The 23,759-nt window shown below is 53.1% G+C and overlaps 2 protein-coding genes across 3 annotated transcripts; one reads left to right on the top strand and one right to left on the bottom strand.

The window, feature by feature from the left end:
• Positions 1-184: 184 nt before the first annotated feature.
• Positions 185-6,804, bottom strand: ORMDL3 (ORMDL sphingolipid biosynthesis regulator 3). Of its 2 annotated transcripts, none has more exons than XM_057716986.1 (4): positions 6,685-6,804; positions 3,229-3,427; positions 2,258-2,409; positions 185-1,833 (listed from the first exon to the last, which is right to left on the bottom strand). In XM_057716986.1, exons 2-4 carry the CDS (start codon positions 3,400-3,402, stop codon positions 1,698-1,700), a joined length of 462 nt encoding a protein of 153 aa, XP_057572969.1. In that variant the 5' UTR covers positions 3,403-3,427; positions 6,685-6,804; the 3' UTR covers positions 185-1,697. The 2 variants fall into 2 exon arrangements, with proteins under 2 accessions (XP_057572969.1, XP_057572968.1); XM_057716985.1 differs by lacking the exon at positions 6,685-6,804 and adding an exon at positions 6,118-6,287.
• Positions 6,805-18,599: 11,795 nt separating this feature from the next.
• Positions 18,600-20,283, top strand: LRRC3C (leucine rich repeat containing 3C). Its single transcript, XM_057716893.1, is given in 2 exon segments — positions 18,600-18,649; positions 18,651-20,283. Coding segments are annotated over 2 exon segments (840 nt in total). The 3' UTR covers positions 19,441-20,283.
• The last annotated feature ends 3,476 nt before the right edge of the window (positions 20,284-23,759 follow it).

Raw genomic sequence — 23,759 nt, forward strand, 5'->3', positions numbered from 1 at the left:
GCTTGCTGCCTCTGCCAGTTCCCTGCCAGCCCCTCCAGCGTGCTCTGCTGGAGGCAGCAGGAAGAGCAGCGGTCCCCGGGGCCTCCCGCCATCGAGGTAGAGGGTCGGCCTGGTGCTCCCACACTGCCCTCCCCCCGGCCCCTCCCCCAGGGCCCTCCAGGAAGCGCAGGCCAGACTCAGGAAATAGGAACACATTGTCCTTTATTTGTGTTTCTCAGAATACTGTACAAAGGGAGTAAAAATCCTATTCACACTTTGCTTAGAAAGATTTTGAGGTGAACGTTCCCTATGATACATGGGGTGGGGGTTGGGGGGACCGGGAGGCAGAAAACAGGGCCAGTGACCCCCCACGCCCACCCCCCGCCGGCACCACTCCCTCAGGGCCCTGGCACCCACACCTTCTCAGAAGAGACACAGACCCCAGTCGGACTGGGGAGGGGAGGAGGTGGCTCCCCTCCAGCCCACGCTCAGGCTTCTGCTCGCCGCTCGCCTCGTCCGCCTGGGCAGACAGCGCCCGCAGGTCACTCCCTGCTCCTGCCACCGTCCTGCTCGAGCAGGGAACGTGCGGGACTCTGCAGCCCACCAAACCCGTTTGGGGGCAGCCGTCTGTGCATGCCACACGAGAGGCCCTGCCCCAGCGCTGGTCTGCACGAGGAGGTACCAGGTGAAGGGCTGTGGAAGGGCCCCACCACCATCATGTCTGCCCCAGTGTCCCCGCGCCCCTCACACCACTGCAGAGACAGTGTCAAATTGGACCTGTGCGTACGATGACGCACGGGCCTCTTCCACCCATCTCCACCCCCTCACGCCAACCCAGGACCTTCAAACCCACAGCAGCCTTCCTTCCCACGACCCCCCCCACGCTGTGGGTAAGGGACACCTCCAAGCCTGCCCCCCTCCCTGACCACTTCCCAAAGAATGAGGTTCGGTCTGTCCCCACCCCCCCTTATACCAATCCCTGCAGCTACATGGCCCCATTCTTCTAAGTCTCAATTCACCACCCCCCACTCCTCCCCACAACCTCCTCCCCACATCCACCAGGGCCAGGGTGGCTGCAGCCCTGGCTCCCCCACCTCTGGGACCAGGCCATCCACACCCAGCCCTACCACCCACCTCCTTATCCTCCCCACTACCACCTAGTACCCCAGGCAGGCTGTACAGGAGCTGTCCAGCTTGGATTAGACGATTCTCTACCCAGAGGGATGAGGCACTGTCACGCAACTGCTTTCACGTATATAAGCACACACTAAGTGTCATCCAAAAGGCTTAAGAATTAAAGTGAAACAAACGAGAAGCTGTACCGTCCCCTCTGCCCTGGTCACAGGGGTTAAAGTGCTTTAGCAGTCTGAGGATGAGAAAGTGAGCAGGGGCTTTCCCTGGCCTCCTGTCCCAACCTCAAAGGTCTGTGTTCAGCCCAGAAGCCCAGCCCATTCCATGAGCACCCCCACAGAGTCTCTATCCAAAAGGCAAAAGGAAAAGATCAAAAAAAATCAGAAGGGGTCAGAGCCCCAGGGGGACCCACCCCAACCCACTACAAACTACTCCAAGTCTGCTACTGGGGGACGTGAGGGGGAAAGTAGGGCCCAGAGGCTCAAGCCCCATCTCTGGCGGCACCCAGAGGCTCCTTCTGTCTTCAGCATCGCAGCGCAGGCTTCACCCCTCCCCTGCCATCCCAGGCAGGGCAAGGGGCTGCACCCTCAGTACTTATTGATTCCAAAAATCCGCACTCCATGGAGCTGGGGCAGCTTGGGGATGAGCACGCTCATCAAGGACACAGTGTTGAGGATGAAATGGATCTGGTCGTACTTGGTATAGAAGCTGGTGAGGAAGTACCTGGGTGGGGAAGGTTGGCAGGAGGTATAAGACTCTGTTTGGAAGGCCCCTTTCTCCCTCACTCCCTGGTCGGGGGGAAGCAGATTCCTGACAGCCAAGGAGTTATGGGAAAGACCCCCTGGAACAGAAGTAGGGTGGCAAGATCCACTCCCACCCTGGCTAAAGAAGCCCCTGCTGACCCAGTCCCTTTGCTCTACCCCAGGCCTGTGGGCCAAACTCACTGGCAGGAAGGAAGCCCCAACAGAGGAAAGGCGGGACGAAGGGAGGCACACCCTGAGCACAGCCTGAGACCCAGGAACACCCCAACTTTTCTTCCTCTGCTCATTCCCACACCAAGAACCACAGCTGGCAAGGGGTTTAAGCCTTCCAGGTCCCCCAGGCCTTGGCCTTCCCGCTGGCATCCTCCTCTCCCCGAGGCACTCACAGCACAATGGGTGTGATGGTCAGGAATTTCCGAGATGCCGTGAACTGGACCCCATAGTCCATCTGCTCCCAGTGGGTAAGCAGCCTCGCCTTGCCCTGGTCCGGGGTCTCAAAGGGTGTCCCCTTCACCGTGTGCAGGAAGATGTACATACCCTGAAGGGAGGCGCCTTCATTAGAGGACGCAAAAGGCAAAAGGCCCTCCAGCTCAGCTCCTCCACCCCAGTCACAGACATGGGCTCCTGGTGATGTGGAGCCCCCCTGCTGGGCAGGGGGGGGTGGGCTGGAGGTCAGGCAGGGACCCACCGGGTGAGAGGGCAGACCTGGCAATAAGGAGAACTCTCAGGGAAGAGTCAGCTGCAGAACCAGCATGGAGACACTGCCCCTGCGGCCTGGGGCTAGGCTCCCTGTGCCAGCTGGGAGGGGGCAAGCTGATGGGAAGGAATGAGACCCCTGCTTGCCCACCAAAAGAGTACCAGGGAGCAAGCAGGTAGTGAGGGAGCAGAAAGGGGCAAGAGGGAAAGATGCTCTGAGATCCTAACTTGAGAAGAGGCATTTCTGCCCCAGGCGCCTGGGTCCTGCAGACTCTTTGGGGCACGTAGTTCACCTCTCGATCGCCCATCTTCCAGGTCCACAAGCCACCCCATCCTAGAGGTGTGGACATATCTGCAGACTTTATTCCAATAAAGGGAAGCGGGGCAGAGAATTCCCTGGCGGTCCAGTGGTTAGGACTCTGCACTTTCACTGCCGAGGGCTCAGGTTCAATCCCTGGTCGGGGAACTAAGATCCCACAAGCCGAGAGGTACAGCCGAGAGAGAAAAAAAAAGGAGTGGGGGAGTGGGGCAGAAAGAAGAGAGCTGGGTTTGGGCTCCGGAGACAGGTGTCGTCAGCATGTCGCCCTGACATCTGGCCCACACCTGGGAGGCTCCCCTACTCCTCGGCCCTGCCAAAGGCGGGCAGCAGGCAGGCCCTCACCATGTTGTGGATGAGGTTGGTGAGGGTCCAGACGACGGGGACGCTCACAAAGGGGATGCTGAGCAGCACGACGTGGAGGAGCCCGATGGCCAGCACGTAGGAGAGCCAGATGCCACGGCTGTTCATCACCCGCGTGTTGGGGTTCACCTCGCTGTGCGCCGTTCCCACATTCATCCTGCTGCCCCTCTCCTGACACGTTCTGCAAACAAGCAGCACAGGTGAGACAGGTCACACCACCTTCCCTGTCCCCTCACACTCTCCAAATCCTGCAGGGAGGGAGGCTCTGCTCTCCCCAAGAACTCCAAGCAGTTCTACTGTTTTGATTCTCAAGCAAGGAGGCCAGAGAAAGTCCATGCAGACATTACTCATTTCCCACTGCTGGGTTGGGATAAAAACCAGGCTGCTCTGCACAACATCCAGTCGGGACAGTGCCCTTTCAGGCACTGGGACTGCCTGGGTGGATAGGTCATCAAGAGGCATCCAGCCCCAGAGCAAAGAAACCACTGCCCATCCCACAATCTCACCCTCCAGAGGGCCCTCTTCCCATGAAGCCCAGGGGAGGGGAGAAAGAGGCCTGTGCCCTAAGAATCACTCGGCATAATCCCAGCTGGAGTCCATCTCACTGCGGGTCTGCTATGAGACATCTCCACCCTTATGCCCCCTGCCCTCCCCATCAGGAGGAATAAAAAGAGGTGAGGACAGGCAGCAGTAGATGAAATATTTGGGGGTCACTATTTCTACCCATCTCCCCTAATTCTCCAGTCTTGGGTCTCCCACACCCTGACCCAGGAGGACTGGTAGGGTAGAAAGAGAGAGAAAGGGAAGAAAAGAGAAACCAGACTAGAGATCAACCTTTGCCCAGACCTGGAAGCCGCCTTCTTGGTGACACAAAACAACGCATCCAGATGTGTTATCCATTTGGCAGTCACTCAGGCTAACCCTCGTGATGCCACCCACTTAGCTGCCAAACCACCAGGGCCCTTTTCCCCACCGGAGGAGAGGCAAGGATAGAGAACACAGCCAACATCTACAGCTCCCACATGAACATACCTCTCCCAGGGACACAGAACCACACCTGTGGCCTCTCTCCTGCCCCCTTTTCCTCTCTGTCCACCCGTCCTCATCTGGACCTCCTTTCCCAGCACCTGTTTCCAGGAATAAGTTAGCACCATGGCTTCCCCTGCCCAGCTCCAAGGGCAGAAGCCCTGCAGCAGGAGAAACCAGGAGGGCTGCCCTTGATGCCCAGGAAACAATGCGGCCCAGCTGCATTCCTGGATGCAGGTAAGGAGGGGAACGAGCAGCCCCTTGTCCAGAGCTCAGCTGTCCAGAGATCCCTGAGGGCCCTGTAACCAGCAGGAAGTGGGAACAGATGACACCTTTGTACTAGTTCACCTCCCTAGCTGAGGGAAGATTCTGTCTGATAAAGATCCTAAGGTCATCACCAAGGTAACAGCCCTATCTTTCCTGGGGATACAGAAAAGGGTCCCAGATGAGGGTATCCTGGAAGTGTCCAGAAAGTCACCTCCCTCACCCTGCTGCGACAAACCCCCTCAGACTCAGTTGCCTTCTATCTCTGGCTAGGATCAGAGTCTGCATAGGAGCTGGAATTCTCAAGGATCAGTTTCCTACTTCCAGGATAATGGGAACAAATTTCCTCTCAGACAGCTCCAAGCTTAGAGACCTCAGGGGAAATGTGATCCACAACACACCTTCCCAACATACATACATGAGATGGCCTAGGGTGCATCCAAAAGTAGTGATGCTCCTGGGGCCCATCAGCTCAACCCATTAAGCTGGATAATTGGGCCCAACAGAAACCCAAGGAACTAGAAAACCAGGACTGGCTCGGTTGTTTACCTTCCCAGGGCCTTAGGGCTTCAGTTACCCTAACGCAGCTCCTGGGACACCTACTATGCAAAAGCCTCCACCTGGGCGGGGGCCGCAGGGAGGCTGGCTAGGAAGTGAGGGCTCTGAAGAACTTAACTACTGTCGAAGGAGAGAGAAAGAGTTCCCCAAGTCTGACCAGAAACTGCTGCCCCTCCCCACTTCTCCCTAACCTAGCCCGACAAGGGTGCAGGAGTGGCAAGACCTCCAGCCCTCCCTAGAATTTTGTCCAGGAGTGCCGAGAGCCTTGCTGAGTCCCAGATGACCCTACACTCCTTTCTGGCTGTAACAGGGCATCCAATGAGATCTGGAGCTATGACCCAGACCTATGACTTAACGGATGCCCTGGGAAGTGTCTTCCTGCAGCCAGAACACTAGGTGCCCCGAGGGCAAAAAGTCTCAGAAGCCCCCCACCCCCGCCAAAAAAAAAAGACAGAAGAGGTCAATAAACTAAGAAAAAGACTGGCAGCAAGAAGCACTCTTGAGACTTTTGTGTGACACATCACTTCCATTAGTGAAATAACCAGTTGCCCCTGACCCAGAAGGGGAGAAATGGGGAGAAGGAGCTGGCAGAGGTAGAATAAGTGCACAGCAGCTCCAGCTGAGAAGTTCTCTGCCCTAGCTGGCAGGTGGCCGCCTGTGTCAGTCCCTGATGTGGTTTCATAACCTGCCTCAAACCAGAGCCTGCAGCAACTCTGTTCTGTTAACTACTTTCTTGCTGGTAACTTTCCTACTTCTTCCCTCCCTTCCCCTCTGGCTCTCTACACAACTATCCCTGCCAGCCTGTCTGTCAGACACCTAAGCCAAGGCCACAGAGCCAGCAGCCAGGTGAGCACTTCCTAATCTCTCCCCAAAGTCAGGACAGCAAATCTTTCACCTTCTGAGTGAGGAGCACAAAGCATCCGAGCCTGCAACCTGGACCCCAGTGGGGGAGTCCCTGGCAGCACGCCACAATGTCATTTTCATTCTGCTCGCCCCCCAACCCGCAGGGCCACAGTCGCTCACCTCTCAGCCCCGGTTCTGCCTCCCAGACTCGGGAGGGCAGTAGGAATGGAATCACGGCGAGTTCAGGAGTGAACCCCTACCAGCACCGGGAGAGGGTGAAGCGAGGAGGCGGAGTTCCCACTATTGTTGGTGTTTTCTGAGTGGGACTTCAAGTCGAAGTGGGGGCCCCCGCTCCGTTCCCCAGCCTGGGACCTCACACTCGGAACCTGGGCCGGTCTGGAACCCCACCCCCACCCCCACCCCCACACGTTCACCCAGCCCTGGAAGCGACCAAAGCTTTATCCCCGAAGCCCAGCCGTTCCCCGCCCCCCACTCCCAGCCCAAGCGCTCCTTCTCTCCGCCCCATCCCCGGTCTCCCGCCCCCACTTCCCCCTCTGGGCATCCCTTCGACTGATGCACCACCACCCCCCACCCCGGCTGATGCACCCCCTCCACCTCCGCTCACCCTGTCCCGGTCCCCTCCAGCCCCGGCCGCCTCCCCAGCAGCCCCCACCTCCTTTCCTGCCCCGCCTCTAGCCCCAGGAGGCTCCCGGTTTGGCCACTCCGAGGCCGCCCGTCCAGACTCACCGTGCGGGGCCAGAGGTCGAGGCCCGCGAGGGGTGCCCGGGGGCGGGGGCCGCTGCTGCTCCAGCAGCTGTAATGAGCCGCGGCGGCAGCCACCCCGCTGGCAGCTCAGGCCGAATCAGCGCCCCGTGCCGGCCCCCATTACGTCACCGCCCAGCGCCGGCCCGCCCGCCGCCTCCTGGGAGTTGTAGTTTTTACCCCTGCTCCAGCCCAGGCCTCGCTGGGGCCACACGGAGCTTTCGATAGTACAAGAAACAAAGATCAGATGGTATTGCTTTGGCGCATGACAATGCCTGTCCTGGCGTCTGCGCGCTTCATGTGGGGTTTACTTTTGCCCTGTTGTGCAGATAAGGAAACTTGGAGTTTTAAGTAACTTGCTACAGGTCCCTGCTGGGTCTCAACCTGGACTGAAACCCAGAAATTCTGACAAGTCAGAGTTTTTAAACTACACCTCGCTGCCTCTGCCCTGGCCCTCCAGAAGCCGACTGACTCAGCCCGTGCTGGGCCCTCCAGGAAATCGGGCTTTTCACAACATTGGTTGGGATGAGAGTCTGGAGGGCAGAGAACGCAGTCCACAGCCTGCCTGCTCCTCAGTTACACCCGACCCAGGCTGGCCTGGACCTGGTCACATCCTCGGCCTCCCCACATTAGACGTCGGAAGAGGACATGTGACTTGGGAAGACACCCTGATGAATAGCGAGGCCCCTGAGTCCCAGTCCCAGGTCAGCTTTGTGGCTTTGGGTGGGAGGCTTTTGGGTCTGCGGTTTTCACCTCTGCATGCTCTAAAGGCTGTGGCACAGATTTTCCTGTCAGGTAGACTTAGCAGGCACTGCTTCACCAGCCGTGTAACTCTGGGCAAATAACTTGTCTTAATCTCCAGTTCCATACCTGTGGAAACCTACCTCCGAAGTTCTGAGAACTCAAAAGAGTGTTTGTAAAGCAACTGTTGCATTGTAGGAAGCTCTCTCTGTAGGAGGTTAAATGGCTCTTGAGGTCTCCTGGGTCACTCCCACTCTCCATGTCAAGGCCTTCAAGGCCCTCCACCAAGAGGGCCTTGTTTGAGTAGTTTCCACTCCCCCAAACCAGCATCTAAGTCCACTGTATGCCCAGCAGGGCTGGAATAGCAAGATCATGTGATGTTACCACATGCCAACCTGACTGGCTGTAAACACCCTGAAATGAAGGTGAGGGGACAGAGAGGAGAATTCTGGCCCAGGGAACCTGCACAGCGCTCCTCTGTGACCTCACCCACCCCTCCCCAGGGGGCTGCCAGGAAACTGTTGTCACAAAGCTGGAGTGGGGCCCCCTGAAGCACCTCATGGGCACTGAGCAGGTGGATATCTGAACCACTCAAGAGCAGGAGAACAGGCAGTTTCTGGAATACTTCCAGGGCCAGTAGCCCAAGAGCACTCAGCCCAAGACCTAAATAGTCACCCCAGAGTCTGGAAAAGTTTTGCCTGTGTCTTACAGAAGTTCCTGCTGGTTGCTGGAGGCCTCTTTCCTTATAGTCAGCCTTCTGAAGAAATAAGCAAAAACTGAGTGTTGTCCTTTCCATAGAAGCCTCTGCAGTATTGAGGCAAGAGCGATGTCTCCTATTTTTCCCAAAGTGAGCCTACTTGACTCCTTCGACTTTTCTCTGGGATTCTTCCGTCCTCCCCGAAGTTGATCAAGCTCTCTGATCTTTGCCAGTTTCCTCTCTCTCTATGAAGTTCAGTGACTCAGACTGGATCCACGTCTCACATAAGGGCCTGACTAATGCGCAGTCTAACAGAAAGGTTACTGGACATGCCATGCCCTATTAATAGCTCCTGTTATCAAAAGTTTTTTTTTTCCCCCACAATGGGAATGAACAGAGTACTGACTCACTCTAGGTTTGTGGTGACTTGTGGATCACTTTCTGCTTAATTTAGTCTGAATCCCTGTCATCATCTTTCTCCTCTATCTCTCTGCCCTCATAATTACCATGTCTTCACCAAACATCCTTCAGCCTTGACTAGGCCTAAGTACTGTTCAGAATGAGTGACGACAGCACTCTTCTGTGGTGCTGGGGGATGCATAACCCCTCGGACAAACAATTGGTGATATGTGCCAGGAGGCTGAACAATTGTTCAGGCCTCAGAGCCATGATTACGTTTCTGGTAGCATGTTCTAAGGAAGTACATCCCATGTACTATGTGTGAAGATGTTCATTCCAGCATTACTTATAACGATGGAAAACTGAAAGCACCCCAAATGCCCAAGAAAAAAATTATTGTACTATATCCATTGGGTGGCATAGTAGGAAGTCATATAGTAAATGGTTGTGAATACCATGTGGCAGTATAGGAAAATGTTCACTGGGAGAGACGAAAAGATCAGGATACAAAATAGCATGAACTGGGAGTTCCCTGGTGGTCCAGTGGTTAGGACTCAGCGCTTTTACTGCTGTAGGCCAGGGTTCAATCCCTGGTTGGGAAACTAAGATCCCACAAGCCCCATGGAATGGCAAAAAAAAAAATAGCCTGAGCATTCCCTGGGGATGCAGTTGGCAAAACAAACACAATTCCCTCAACAAATAAGTTGGAAGAAAAAAAGGAGAGGGAGAGATTTACAGTTAAAAGAAATTAAGCAATCTATCAACCAAAATCCTTATTTGGGTCCTCATTCAAGCAAACCAACTTAAAAAAAGATTTTATTAAATTATTGACGAAATTTGAATACTAACTGTTCAAATTGATGATCTTAATAAAATATGTATCTTAAGGCATGATATGGTACTGTGGTAATTTTTTCAATAAAAAATCTTCCTTGGGACTTCCCTGGTGGTCCAGTGGATAACACTCCACACTCCCAATGCAGGGGGCCCGGGTTTGATCCCTGGTCAGGGAACTAGATCCCACATGCATGCCACAACTAAGAGTTCGCATGCCACAACAAAGATCCCATGTGCCACAACTAAGATCCACCGCAGCCAAATTAAAAAAAAAAAAAATCCTCCTTATATTTTGGAGATATAAACTAAAATATGTGTGGATGAAATGATATGATGACTGGATTTACTTCAAAATAATCTAGGCTAGGGATGAGGGAGAGGAATAAAAGAAACAAGTTGGACCGTGAGATGATAATTATAGACACTGGGAGATGGGGACATGAGATTTCTTACATTATTTTCTCTGCTTTTTTGTGTTTGAAATTGTCCATAATAAAGTTTTTTAAAACCTGCATATGCATTAACGATTATGCTGCGACAAAATAGAGCAACACTGGTAAGGTCCTGGCATCAGACTGCCATGGTTCAACTCCCAGTTCCTGTAGTTGCCAGCTGTGTGACTTAGGCAAGTCCCTGAACCTCTCTGTGCTGCAGTTCCTAGAAATGAAAGATGCTGATGATCATGGTGATATCCACCTCATGTTGTTGTAAAGCTTAAATGAATCATTGTGTGAAGTACTTAGAACAGTCCCTGGCACGTACTCTATATGTATCAACTTTTATTAATCCATTGGACATTTGAGTGATATTTGAGCATCTACTGGGCTGTAGAAATTCAATAAAATAAAAACAGATCTTGCTTTAGGATGGAGGGGTTGGGGGTGATCTTTTGCATTCTCTGGTTTGAAACTTTGTGTAATGTGAGATTATTCGTTTTCAATTTCTTATGAAAAGTGTTTGTGTTTTTAAAACAGAGTGAGTCACCTTCACAGGCTCTCCCTGCCCTCTGGAAGCTGCTTGGTCTGCTCAAGTAGGTACGTTCCCAGCCTCGGGGTGTTTCCATCTGGCAGGATGGTGGGGCCTCTGCTTGCCACAGATACACCGTGTGGGCCGAGATAGCAAACGCGAGCAGTGCAATAAGCTGGGAACACATTCCCCGGGGTGATGGTCCTGGTGGGAAGTGAGGAGGTGGGCCTTCAAGAAACAGCCCCTTCTTCTGACCCCTGGAGGAATGAATGGCAGCCCTCCGCTCTTAGCACCTCCTACTCCCCTCCGATTCATTCCTGCTACCCTCTGGCTCCCCCCACCTCACCCCCCTCCTTCCGGAAGGGGAGGTGTTGAGGTCACACCCAGAGCAAGTGCAAGGAAGCAGAGAGCTGTTTATTTCGTTGGCAGTTGTTTTTGTTTGGTTGGGGGGGGGGGGCACCCTGGGCATGTGGTGGCAGCGAAAGGGAGGGGGCAGTGGTGCTGAGCAGACAACACTGAGTGAGAGCTACCAAGCTGATGAAAAACAGGAGGAGGTGCCGGGACGGGCAGTGTTGCCAGTGGGCACTCCGCTCTCCTCCCCTTGCGCAGCCCTGTGGTTAGCTATTTCAGGCTGCAGAGGGAAAGGGCCAAGCCTGCCGGGGGCCTCCCAGGCCAGAGCCAAGGCCAGGGAACCAGAACCTCCCTCTGGGAACCGAGGGTGGGCTGTCCTTTAGAAACCCCTCAATCTGCATATTCTCTGATACAGACAATTGAGATTTTCTCTCATGGGGAAAAAAAAAGAGTTTAGAAAACTATAAATATTACAGATCAAAAGGGCAATGGATCTAAAAACAGCAGCTTTCAGAAAAGCTCCCGTCACATCCTTCCAGCCTTGTTACTACCCCTAGCAGGCCCCACCTCTTCAGAAATTCTGGGCGGTCACTGCCCCAGATCACCTTCCTCCTCCTCCTCCTAACACTGTTCCTCCTTCAGTGACAATCACAGCCAACATTATTAGTGTTTCTCTGTCCTGGACACTGGGCAGAGGGTTTTACATATGTAAACTCTCTTAATCTTTAAAACAGCCCAGCAAAGTAGGTATTTTTATTATCTCCACTTTACAAGTGAGAAAACTGCTGTACAAAGAGTTTAAATATTTTGCGAAAGGCTTCCTAGGCGGTGCAGAGGTTAAGAATCCGCCTGCCAGTGCAGGGGACACGGGTTCGATCCCTGCTCCAGGAAGATTCCCACATGCGGTGGAGCAGCTAAGCCCGTGTGCCACAACTATTGAGCCTGCGCTTTAGAGCCCGTGAGCCACAACTATTGAGCCCATGTGCTACAACTACTGAAGCCCATGTGCCTAGAGCCTGTGCTCCACAACAAGAGAAGCCACTACAATGAGGAGCCCGCGCACCACAACAAAGAGTAGCCCTCCACTCACTGCAACTAAAGAAAGCCCACGCACAGCAAAAAAGACCCAACACAGCCCGCAAAATAAAATTTAATTATATATATATATATTTTGTGGAGGGTCACACAGCTAGGAAGTGGCATTTCTCCCAAAAGTCAATCCTGGCCACAACACACTCCTCCGACCCTGTGTCCCTCACATTTCCATAGGTGCCTTGTAAAGACTTCTCTCCTGCACTGAGGGTGCTGTATTTAAGTTATCTCTTACACATCCACTTCCCCTGAAGGCTGATTACTCCATATTTCTTACTCATATTTGCATTTCCTGCATTTACTGGGTTTTCAGTAAATGTTAGCTAAGGGATGTAATGGACCCTACATCCCAAACTACGGCCACACCAAGCCCCTAACCACTCTCAGAACACAACTTGCTCTTTCTTGCTCTTGTCTCAGCCTACAATGCCTTTGTCCATCTGGGAGACTCCTATTTGTCCTGCAAGGCCACCCCTCACCTGTCACCTTCTCTGTGAAGTCTTCCCCAACTGTCCAAACAGAATCCACTGCTTCGTCCTCTAAGCTCCTCTGATGCCTGCAGACACCTTCGCTAGAGCCCAGCCCTAGGCTATCTGGGGGCCGTGTTTGTGCACATGACCATCCTACCCCATTGCCTGGGGGCTGTTCTACTTCTCTCTGCATCCCCAATGCCTAAGAGGTCCAGGAGGGGTGTGGCGAACAAATGAGAGAGCATGAGGTGTGTACACCCTTGTCAGTTTCCACAAGGAACAAGAATGGCAGAGGCCTTTGCTGCCCCTCTGGCCCAAACTGCCCAGGAGACTGGCGTTCACTGGGTCCCTGGCTGACATGATGGGTGAAGTAGCCAGCCCTCCTCCTTTCCTTTTGATTATCCCTCTCTACCCAGGCTGGCCCCCGGGGGCTTCCAACATCAGGCAGATAGGGTCCTAGAGGCCTGCTGAACTTCCTTCCTCCAAGGTCACATCTTTGGGGCGTGCAGTTACTGCCCTTGGAGGGAGGAGCTGTGACTCAGCCCGCCCAGGGTGGAGGCCTGAAGGGCCTACTTTCCGGAGCCCTGAACTTGGGAACCAGGCCCTGACATGCCTCTGCCTCTTCCCTGCCCTACCATCATAGACACGTTGAACATCAGGCTCGGAGGGATCTCAGAGGCCGTGAGGTCCTGAGAATCGAAGGCCCAAGGGAATTGGGAAAGGACGTGCCCAGTGGCACAAGTGTCTGATGATCTTGCGCCCCTTCAGTCCCATGCCCTGGCATCCACCCAGGCTCTCATCACCTCCCACCTGGACTATTGCAGTAACTGGTCTCTCTTCCACCAATACCTCCCCCACGTAGCCAGTAACATGATCCAAATATCAAAGGTAATTTTACAACCCTTCAAGCCATCAGCCACAGAACCAAGTCCTGATTCTTACATGGTATGCAAGACTCCAGGGATCTGGTCCCTCTGCGCTTTAACTGCAGCCTTTGCCACCACGCCTTCTGCTCTACCATCTCGGAGAAGCCAAGCCTTCTCATGCTCCCTGATCCTGCACGTACTCTGCTGCTCCACCTGATGAACTCAGGCTTAAAAACCCAGCTCAAAGGTCACTCCTTGGTAAAGCCATCCCCCATAGCCTGGAAAAGTTAGTGTATCAGGTAGGAATGCTCTCAGTTAAAAGCAACAGAAAACCCAAGCAAAGGAATAATTCTGACCTTGGGTTGCTGTCAGAATCACCTAAGGAGCTTTAAAAAGTCCCCATCACTGTACACATGCAGATCAATTTAATCAGAAGCTCTGAGGTGGACCCAGGCATCTGTAATTTTCAAAACCTCCCGTATTCAAACATGCAGCCAAGTTGAAAAGCACCGAAGCGGGAGATTATTTTTCTCACATAATGAGCCCGGAGGTAGGTGGTTGCTGGTGTCGGGTGAATGTTTCAGCAATATATCCAGGCCAACATCTCAATAATACTCTTGACTTTTCCTTTCTGCTTTGCTGCCTCAAGGTCACAAAATGGCTGCAGTTGACCCTTCGTGTTCAAAGCCTGAAGAAAGTTGTAGGGAGAGGGGGAGGGTCCAATCCATCCTCTTTTATGAGCAAGTCGAAGGCTGTCCTGGAAACCCCTTCAGCAGACTCCTGCTTAGATGTCATTGATCATAGTGGGCCACACCCAGCTGCCCACGTGGCTGGGAAAGTGGACAAGTTTTCTGATAAACTGAGAGGACCAGTCAGCCTGTGTCATGAGGGACTGAGTACGTTGCTACTCCCAAATCAGTGTGTGTTATCGAGGAAGGCACTCAGGAATGGATACTTTAGGGTGGCAGAATACACTACCCCAAAATATGCCACTTGGGCATAAGGATTATTTTGAGCTAAAGGCACATAAGAAACAGCAAATGTGGGACCTCCCTGGTGGTCCAGTGGTTGAGAATCCAACTTCCAATGCAGGCGACATGGGTTCAATCCCTGGTTGGCCCACAACTAGAGAGAAGCCCACACGCCACAACGAAGGATCCTGTGTGTTGCAACGAAGATTCTGAGCGCTGCAAATAAGACCTGACACAGCCCAAAATAAATAAACAAATAAATAAATAAATGTTTTTTTAAAAAACAGCAGATGCAAGGGCATTTCTAATATCCCCTTTACTTCCAAAAAACAGGAGACCAAACCCCCATGTGAAAGATACCCTCCCTGTATCAGGAGAAAAGAAACATTCTTCAATGGGGAATCAAAGCTGAGAGAATACTGTACACACAGACCTTGCTGAAATAACGTTTATCTTCCTCTAGCCTCCCTGTATATTTTAGTCACTTCTCCACAATTGTTTCTCTTTATTCAACCTAGTATAAAAGTATTAATGTTTTGCCACTTCTTTGGCTCTTCATTTCCTTGTGAAGGCTCCTGTGTCATTAATACACATTTTTAAAAAATAAATTTATTTATTTATATTTATTTATTGGCTGTGTTGGGTCTTTGTTGCTGCACACGGGCTTTCTCTAGTTGCAGTGAGCACGGGCGCCTCATTGCTGTGGCTTCTCTTGTTGTGGAACATGGGCTCTAGGCACGTGGGCTTCAGTAGTTGTGGCACGTGGGTTCAGAAGTTGTGGCTCATGGGCTCCAAAGCACGGGCTCAATAGTTGTGACGCACAGGCTTAGTTGCTCCATGGCTGCCGGGATGGAACCCGTGTCCCCTGCATTGGCAGGCGGATTCCCAACCACTGCGCCACCTAGGAAGCCCTACACATTTTTTAAAATTCAAGTATAGCTGATTTTTTTTTCAGGCTGTGCCACACACCTTGCAGGATCTTAGTTTCCCAACCAGGGATCAAACCTGGGCCCCGTGCCATGGAAACAGGGAGTCCTAACCACTGGACCACCAGGGAATCCCCAGTGAAATATAGCTGATTTACAGTGTTTCAGGTGCACAGCAAAGTGAATCAGTTACACACACACACAGACACACACGTGTATATATGTGTATTCTTTTTCAGATTCTTTTCCACTATAGGTTATTACAATACATTGACTATAATTCCCTGTGCTATACAGTAGAACTTTGTTGTTTATCTTTTTTACATATATAGTAGTGTGTATCTGTTAATCCCAAATTCCCAATTTATCCCTCCCCCTCCAAGACATATAAATGTGTATGCTTTTCTACTGTCAATCTATCTTATGTCACTTTAATTCTCAGGCCCAGCTGAAAAGCCCTCATTGGGTAGAGGTAAAATGTTGCCCCTCCTACAACACCAGCAGATTCTGCCACAGTGACTTAACCTCTCGCTGGGCTTCACAGCGCTGGGCTTCACACGTCAGTTCTGGCAGACATCACATGAAAGGCATTGTGCAGACGTGTGTCAACACGTCCATGTCTCCCTCTAGACCAGCAGTTCTTAACTCAGGCTGCACATTAGAAATACCTGTGGAGCTTTTTGAAAACCACCGGTGCCTGGACCCCATCCACAGAGGTTTTAACTTAAGTGGTCCAGGTAAGCCCAAGCATAACTAATTATAGAAGCTCCCCCGAGGGATTCCAATGTGCAGGCGGGGTGAACCACTGTGTTAACCACTGCTACCTAAGACCTTCAGAACAGGGGCTGAATCTTGAGCACAGTACTACTTATAACATGGGGCTCACAGGAAATCCTTGCTGAACAAATGAATGAATGAATGAATGAATGGCAAAGAAGAACTTCTGCTCCAACCTCGTCAACCCCCAGTCTGCATTGTGCACTGTTCTGAGTGTAGTTCCTTCCTCCTCTCTGTTCTCCCTTCTCTACTGGACACTGCACGTAACCACCCTCAGTGGACCACGTCCATGAGCTGGCTGGACCCTCCTAGGTGCGCAGACTTCCTGCTTCTCCAGCAGCTGCTGTGCCGGGCACACCAGTCCCACTCTTTCCTAGCAGCTGCCCTAGTCAGAGAAGGAGATAACTCCCTCCCTCAACAGCCAGGCTCACTCTTGTGCCTTAGCTAAAGCCCCTGCCCAGTGTGATGGGAGAGGAGTGAGAGGAGTAGGGTTCCATGTGCTTCCTCTTCAGTATTCAAGCCCCAATCCCAAAATGGACCCCCAAGTATTCAGTGGCAGGGTGCCTGGCCTAACTAACAAGCAACCCACAGACAAAATGTTCACTTCTCCTGCCCAAGTGTAGAAAGTGTGTCTTATCTGATTCCTTGGACAAATGGGAGTCTGAGAAATGATGTTGATGTCACCAAAGTGAGTCAGTAGTGAGTACATCCCCAGAGATAACATCATCCAATATCCTACCCTCTGATTCTGGCTTCTATCACGTGTCTGAAATTGCTCATTCAAAGGTCACCTACAGGCCAGCTTCAGGAGCCTGTGACCTCTGCAGTGCCACAGGGCCCCAGGCTCTGCATTCAGAAAGGCCCTGCACTTGGTTTTACAATCTACTGCTGTTGCCAAGTTGAAATTCTTAACAGTTCTGAACAAAGGACCCCACATTTTCATTTTGCACTGGACCCTGCAGTTCTGTGTCTGATCCCGGTCATCCATAGTCTCTTACAAAATCCAGCAAGGTTTTCCTTCTCAGAAAGATCAGCACAGCATATGACCTCAGTCTTTTTTTGTGCAAATCTCTATAACACCCACTTGTCTGTTCCCTTTCTTTACATTAACAAAGGGTGGTGTGATGAGGTGGCATGGCTGCAAATGATGGTTGGGATCAAGAGGCCCTGGGGAATAAGTCATCCAAGCCCTCCTTGTCTCCTGGGCATGAGAGAGAGTTAAAAGTACCAACTTGGGGGACTTCCCTGGTGGCGCAGTGGTTAAGACTCGGCGTTCCCAACGCAGGGGACCCAGGTTCAATCCTTGGCCAGGGAACTAGAACCCACATGCATCCTGCAACGAAGAGTTCTCATGCCACAATTAAGGAGCCCTCTTGCTGCAACTAAGACCCAGTGCAACCAAATGAATAAATACATATATATTAAAAAAAAAAAAAAAAGTACCAACGTGGGAGCTCAAGCCCCCAGCAAACAAAGAGAACCTGAGTCAGCTCCAATCCAGAAGAGAAAATCAGCAGCAAAACTTTAGATGACCACATCGGACTTCAGAAACCTTGCAGAACCGCTTCCAACTCCTTGAGGGGCCATCTACCAACAGTGCAGAGAACTAACACAGTGCACCCTGCCAGGCAAGGAGGCTGGGCACCCTGCGAGAAGCCAGGAGATGCGGTCCTCCAGAGAGAGACAAGCTTTCCAAGGAAAAGGCTGAAGGAAGTGTGTTCACCACGGAAGAAGGTGCACAGTAGGAGGGCAGAAGAGAGTGGGGGAGATACGGAGCTGGGGGGAGACAGGTTGCTGGAGGCAGTGGATGTGGGACGGGGTCCACCCCAGTTCTGCCCCCCAAGCCTGCCAAGCAGGGATCCTTCTGCTCAGCCAGGCTCGGGGCAGAGGGCAGAGGTTCTGGGAGGCAGAGCCTCAGCCCTGGCTGGGAGAGGAAGGATGGAGGATGGCAACGTCAAGGCCTTGGAAGGGGAGCCCGAGGCAGGGGACGGAACTGGGGCCTGGTCTACCCACAGCAAGCTCATCAGGGCCCGGGATCTGCCCTCTCCTGGCATCGCCTGGCCAGGCCATGGCTCAGGTATCCGACACCTGGGGCCCGGAGTCACATGCCAGGAAACCCAACACTCTTGGGCTCCAGCCCCCAGTTTCCAGCAGCTACGAGCAAGCAGGGCTTCTGGAGGAGGAAGCGGGTCTCCAGAGCCGAGCAGCAGGGAGGCTACTTCCGGGGAGAGGGCAGCACAAGAGAAGGCTCTCCCACCAACAGGGGTGAGAGGCTGGGAGGAGGAGGGAGAGGACAGGGAGGAAGAGTGGGGTGGAGAGGACAAAGCTGGGATAGGCAGAGGGGCAGACGTTCCAGGAAAAGGGGTGAACGGGCACAGAAGGTGGGGCCTGAATCACGTAGCCTAGCTGGATGCCATGAAGTCCTTCTGCTGATCGGTCCTCCTTGTCTCCTTCTCGCGAGTGCCAACCGGGCCCTCTGGTGCCTACCTGGCCCACCTGGCAGCCACCCAGGTAGGTTGGCAGGAAAAGCCTTTATTCCAGTGAAGGAAATCAATACATGAGCAGAAGCAGACACTGAGAGGTCCCCAGACCCAGAATGACCAACAGGGCCTTGGGCCCAGAGACTTCATAGATCAGCCCTCCAGAATCAAAGAGACCCTACAAGAGTCTCAGGCGCAGGGGACCCTCTACCCAAAGGGCCCAATAAGGTGTCTTAGACCCCAAAGAAGCAAAAAAGCCACCCAGGCCTGAGAGAGCCCCTGGCCCGAAAAAAAATCCACAGGGGGACTTCAGGAAGAGCGTGGGGAATGGAATTCTCTTAACTCACTCTTCCTTTATGGGGCTTTTTCTTCCCCAGATCCAGTACTATGCCAATTTGTGGCCATGCTCCCACCTGCCAGTCACCTCCTGGCCCTGCTGCTGGTGATAGGCACAGGGGGGCCGGTGCCCAGCCCCCAGGTGGCTCCCCAGGGCTGCTACGTGGCAGAGGAAGCCGGGGAGCGGACGTTCCGCTGCAGCCAGGCAGGCCTGAGTGCCGTGCCCACCGGCATCCCCAACGATACCCGCAAGCTCTACCTGGATGCCAACCGGCTGACGTCGGTGCCGGCTGGGGCCTTCCAGCACCTGCCTGTCTTGGAGGAGCTGGATCTATCCCATAACGTCCTCGTCCACCTCTCAGGGGCTGCTTTCCAGGGCCTGGCGGGCACACTGCGCCACCTCGACCTCTCCGCCAACCAGCTGGCCTCGGTGCCCGTGGAGGCCTTCGTGGGGCTGCAGATCCAGGTGAACCTGTCCGCCAACCCATGGCGCTGCGACTGTGCCCTCCAGGAGGTGCTCCAGCAGGTGAGGCTGGCACCAGGCACTGGGACGGGCATCGTGTGTGGCTCAGAAGCCCGACCAGACCTCGTGGGGCAGGAGTTCCTGCCGCTGGTGGGGGAGGGGGAGCTGTGTGGGACGGGCCGTGGCGGCGGCCGGCGGAGCACCGACGTGGCCCTGCTGGTCACCATGGGGGGCTGGCTTGTGCTCGTGGTGGCTTATCTGGCCCACTACATGTGGCAGAACCGGGATGAGACCCGACGTCCCCTCAAGCGGGCCTCCGTGCTGCCGGTGCACTCTGAGCACTCCTCCACCCTCAGCACAGTGGTCTGATGACCAGGGCCACCCCTCCGGCCCTGCACCCTACACCCCTGCTCTATGCCCGCTCCTCTCCTCCGGCCCCCTTCCTCCTCTGTCTCCCCAAAACACCTCACCTCTCTCACTCCACCAACACCATCTTTGGTGCCTGGGGGTTTGGGTGCCTACTTTTGTGCCTACTCTAGGCCTGGGTTGTACTAGACTCAGAGACCCAGAGCTTCCAAGTCCACAGTCATGGGGGGACCACAGAACAGAGAATGACGATAGATGGTCACGTGTGCCAACTTGGAGGTAGGAGCAGGCAGCTTGAGAGCATGGTGGAGGTGACCTCAAAGACTGCGCGGTATGGATGTTTGAACTGACTCTTCAAGAATGAGGGGAGCTTTGAGCAGAAGAGAGGGACTACCAGCTGAAAGGTGGTGGACCAAGGCAAAGAAGATGCGAAACAACTTGGAATGTCTGGGCAGCAGCAAGACCTACTGGGGGCTGGAGAAGAGGGTGCACAGAGGGGCGAGGGGATGGTGGGACCAAGCTGGCAGTGAGGTCAGAAAGGACGCTAATGGTCCCCCCTCTCTTCTCCCTCTGCCTCTGCTGAAAAGCTCCCCTCCAGTCCCTCCCCTGCGCTTCTGGCCTCTCTCACCGCCCCAGGCTCCTCTCCCTGTACCCTCTGTTGCAGATCCCCTGGCTTAGGGTTCTCTACTTCCTTTTCCAGAGATTCTCTGTGTCTCTGCTCTCTCTTTTATACACAGAAGAGCTTCCTGATCTCTTTCCCTTGGGGGAAAAGCGGTCTCTGCTCTGCCTAAGCTGGGGATGGGTCACTAGAGAGCTGTGAGGGAGAGAGGAGTTCCCCACCCCCAGAACGACACTGGACCATTCAATAAAATCCCTTTATTAATGCCTCTGATCTCTTTCTTATCGTTCATTTCATTGAACACATGTGGCCCCGCAGTGAGGAGTGGGAGGGTGTTGAGACCTTCCCTGCCACCTCCACCACCCCTTTGGTGGGGGTGCTCCCGCTGGGCTGGGTGCCAGCTCCTCTCTCCCCTCCTACCTCCCAGCTCCTGACACTAGAGTCTATCTGCCAGGGATGCCAGGGCCTATGCATTAATGATGATGGAATGGAAGGATGGAGGATGGGAGGGGTCCTGGGGGGAGGACAACCAGAGAGGAGGGAAGGAGGGCAAAGCCAGGGCATCAGTCTCCAACCTGCTGGGGGGCACAGGAAGCAAAGGAAGAGGGAGCCAGTACTCCCTTAGCAATCGGTCTCTTCTCTCAGCGGGAGTCTGAGCAGGGATAGGGAGAAACTAGATGTGCCCAAAGTTAATAAAAGACTTGCTGGAGGGGAAAGACCAAGTTGGCTGGAAGAAGGAGCATATGAGACATCCCTATCACCAGATAGGCTTTTCAAGGGACCCAAAGGGGCCGACACTCCCTGTCCCTTGCCCTTATGAGGGTGATTCACCCATGTGGCTTCCAAGGAGGAAACAGCCACTTTGGGAAAGCTCTCAGAAGCCCCAGTAGAAACTGAAGATAAGAGCCACCGAGCCAGCGTTCCACCCAACTTATGGCAGAGTCTGGGGCAGACCAGGAGGCCACTCAAGGAGCAGCAAGGAGGACTCCCTGACTTCCCCTCATCCCTCTGACCCATCCTGACTTCCCAGTCTCCTTTCCAGCCCTGCCCCCTCCTTTCTCAATCCCTGAGACTCCTGCCACCACTCCAAGGCTGAGCTTCCTCACCTCATCCAGGAAACCTCAACTTTCCTCATCCCAGAAGAACCTGGGACAGCTCCCCCCCCCCCCCGCCCCCATCTCCTTTTCTCAGGAGACATGGGCCTCCCTCTCCATTTTCAGAGGAAAGAACTTGGATGTGGGAAGTTTCAGGCTGTACCTTTGACCATCCACCCCAGCCACATCCTGGCCTGGACCTTGGAATCCCAGCCCCATCCCTATCAAACCCTCCATCAGAATCTGTCTCACTCTGCTCCCTCACCCCTTTAAGAACCAGGCTGGGACTCATCTCACTGTTTTCTGGGAAGTACATTGTGGAGACCCATGGAGGTGGCAGGGTGGGGGACAAGTGGGGCCCCGAGTCCCTATCGTTGGTGCCCATTCCTGGAGGCTCATTCAACTCCCTGTCATCCTGAGCAGCAGAGATGGCATCTTTAAGGTCTGCGGAGAGTGGGCTCCCCTACCCTGACCCCTACCTCCAATTCTCAGAGCTGAGTTCAGGATGGGAAAGGATCCAGGAAGGGAAGCTTTGCCTGGAGCCCAGATCAGGAGGGGTCCTGGAGCCCTGGATAATAAACGTCCCACCAGTTACCACCATGGCTTCCCTCTGGCTCAAATTCCTTTCCCTCTGTGGAACTAAGACAGGATGGAAAAGAGAGGGTGGACACGTGGAGCAGAAGATGGGGGGGCAGGCTGGGGAGGTGGCAGGGAGGTGCTTCACTGGCTCTCCTCCCCAGGGAGAGACCCCTTCACCTGAGCCAGTTGCGGTCTCTGAGCCAGAACTTGGTGCAACGGGGACATCAAACGCTGTAGCTTCAGCCCAGCCCATCACAGGAGACTGGACAAAGTGGGGCCCCCAACAGACTCAGAGAAGCTCCTGCTGGGACAACAGTCACTGAACCCCTAAGCCCTTCCATCAGCACCCTGGCCTCCAGGTTGTGCCCGTCCTCTGGGCAGGCAGGAAGGGGTGGCATAACTGGTTTCAGCCCCATCCTTATCTCTGCCAGAGACCGGGCATCATAGGACCAGTGTTCTGAGATGCCACCTGGGCCCTGACAAGGCAGCTGGATGGCCTCGTTTTTGTTGCCTGCTTCTGGCCCTTCTGCCTCGTACAGAGGATGGGGGACACGCTGTCTCAAGACCAACCTCTCCCACCGGGATGTGCTGGAGCCAGAAACAAAGCTTCCAGGTACCAAGAGAGCCCAGCCATATGCCTGATCCAGCTCGGATGCAAGAACCCAGGAAGGCAGGTCCTGGCTTGTCTTCCTGGACAGGGGTGGGAGGAGAGGAGAATCCCTCACGCGGCCCTTCCATCACCAGCTTCTTCCCGCCCTATGGAGCGAAGCCTGGAGCAGCAGAGAAAGCAGATGCTACCTTCAGGGAGCCCCAGTCTGAGGAGGAGAGTTATGACCCTAACTCTCAAGGAACCCCCAGGTTAATGGAAGAAATAGGTCCTTTCTCTTCGGGGAGCTCTGGATGGTAAGCTCTAAAGCAAACACTCACTGAGGTTCACAGGAGCACTCACTCCAAACCCATTTCTTTTGCCTATTTTTAAAAATTTTATTTCACAGAGTCCTAATAATTTTGGAACTCTGGTTTCCTGCATACAACCGATTAGAAGCAGTATATTTGAAGTAGGAAAAATTTCATTACAGATAGAACAACAGCAGGGAGAATCAACAACCTGACAGCAGGGAACAACAGTACTAAAAGTATTTTTAAGAACTCAAAAAGCAATGCAGCAGGGCCCTGTAGTGTCTTCTTTTCTGCTTTAATTTATTTTATTGCAGTATAGTTGACTTACAATGTTGTGTTAGTTTCTGGTGTACAGCAAAGTGATTCAGTGACACATGTATATACATTCTTTTTTAATATTCTTTTCCATTATGGTTTGTCACAGGATACTGAAAATATTTCCCTGTGCTATACAGTAGGACTTTGTTGTTTATCTATTTTACATATAATCGTTTGCATCTGCTAATCCCAAACTCCCAATCCATCTCTCCCCCACCCCTCCTCCTCCTTGGCAACCGCAAGTCTGTTCTCTATGTCTGTGAGTCTGCTTTTGTTTCGTTCATTTGTGTCATATTTTAGATTCTACATATAAGTGATATCATATGGTATTTGTCTTTCTCTTTCTGACTTACTTCACTTAGTATGATGATCTCTACGTCCATCCATGTTGTTGCAAATGGCATTATTTCATTTCGTTCTTTTTCACAGCCAAGTAGCATTTCATTGTATGTATGTACCACATCTTCTTTATCTATTCATCTGTCGATGGACCTTGACATGACTTGACTATTGTAAATAGTTTTTTGAGGAACGCCCAGACTGTTTTCCATAGCGGCGGCACCAATTTATGTGTAGTGTCTTCTAAATGGTCCTGTGTGGACAAATGATTCTCCCTGCCTCAAACGGGCCTATGGACGTTGGCAAAATGCACGATACTAATCTCACTGACTTTGAGTTACCTGCAGAAAGGGTCAAATCTTGGAGCATCCACTCTCAGGGACAGAAGGTTTCCCTCCATCAGGGCAGAAGTAAATAATGCAGAATGACTATTGGAAAAATGCTCATTCTACCAGGGCTGCTTCCTTGTTCCT

This window comes from Hippopotamus amphibius, chromosome 17 (assembly GCF_030028045.1).
Source record: "Hippopotamus amphibius kiboko isolate mHipAmp2 chromosome 17, mHipAmp2.hap2, whole genome shotgun sequence".
NCBI classification, from domain to species: Eukaryota; Metazoa; Chordata; class Mammalia; order Artiodactyla; family Hippopotamidae; genus Hippopotamus; species Hippopotamus amphibius.

What these genes read in the sequence shown, in the direction of transcription:
- ORMDL3 (XM_057716986.1), bottom strand. Translation starts at nt 3,402, where the DNA reads ATGAATGTGGGAACGGCGCACAGCGAGGTGAACCCCAACACGCGGGTG. An exon ending in CCAACCTCATCCACAACATG is followed by an intron (nt 2,410 to 3,228) that starts GTGAGGGCCTGC and finishes GCCTCCCTTCAG; the next exon opens with GGTATGTACATCTTCCTGCA. An exon ending in ACCATCACACCCATTGTGCT is followed by an intron (nt 1,834 to 2,257) that starts GTGAGTGCCTCG and finishes TTCCCCACCCAG; the next exon opens with GTACTTCCTCACCAGCTTCT.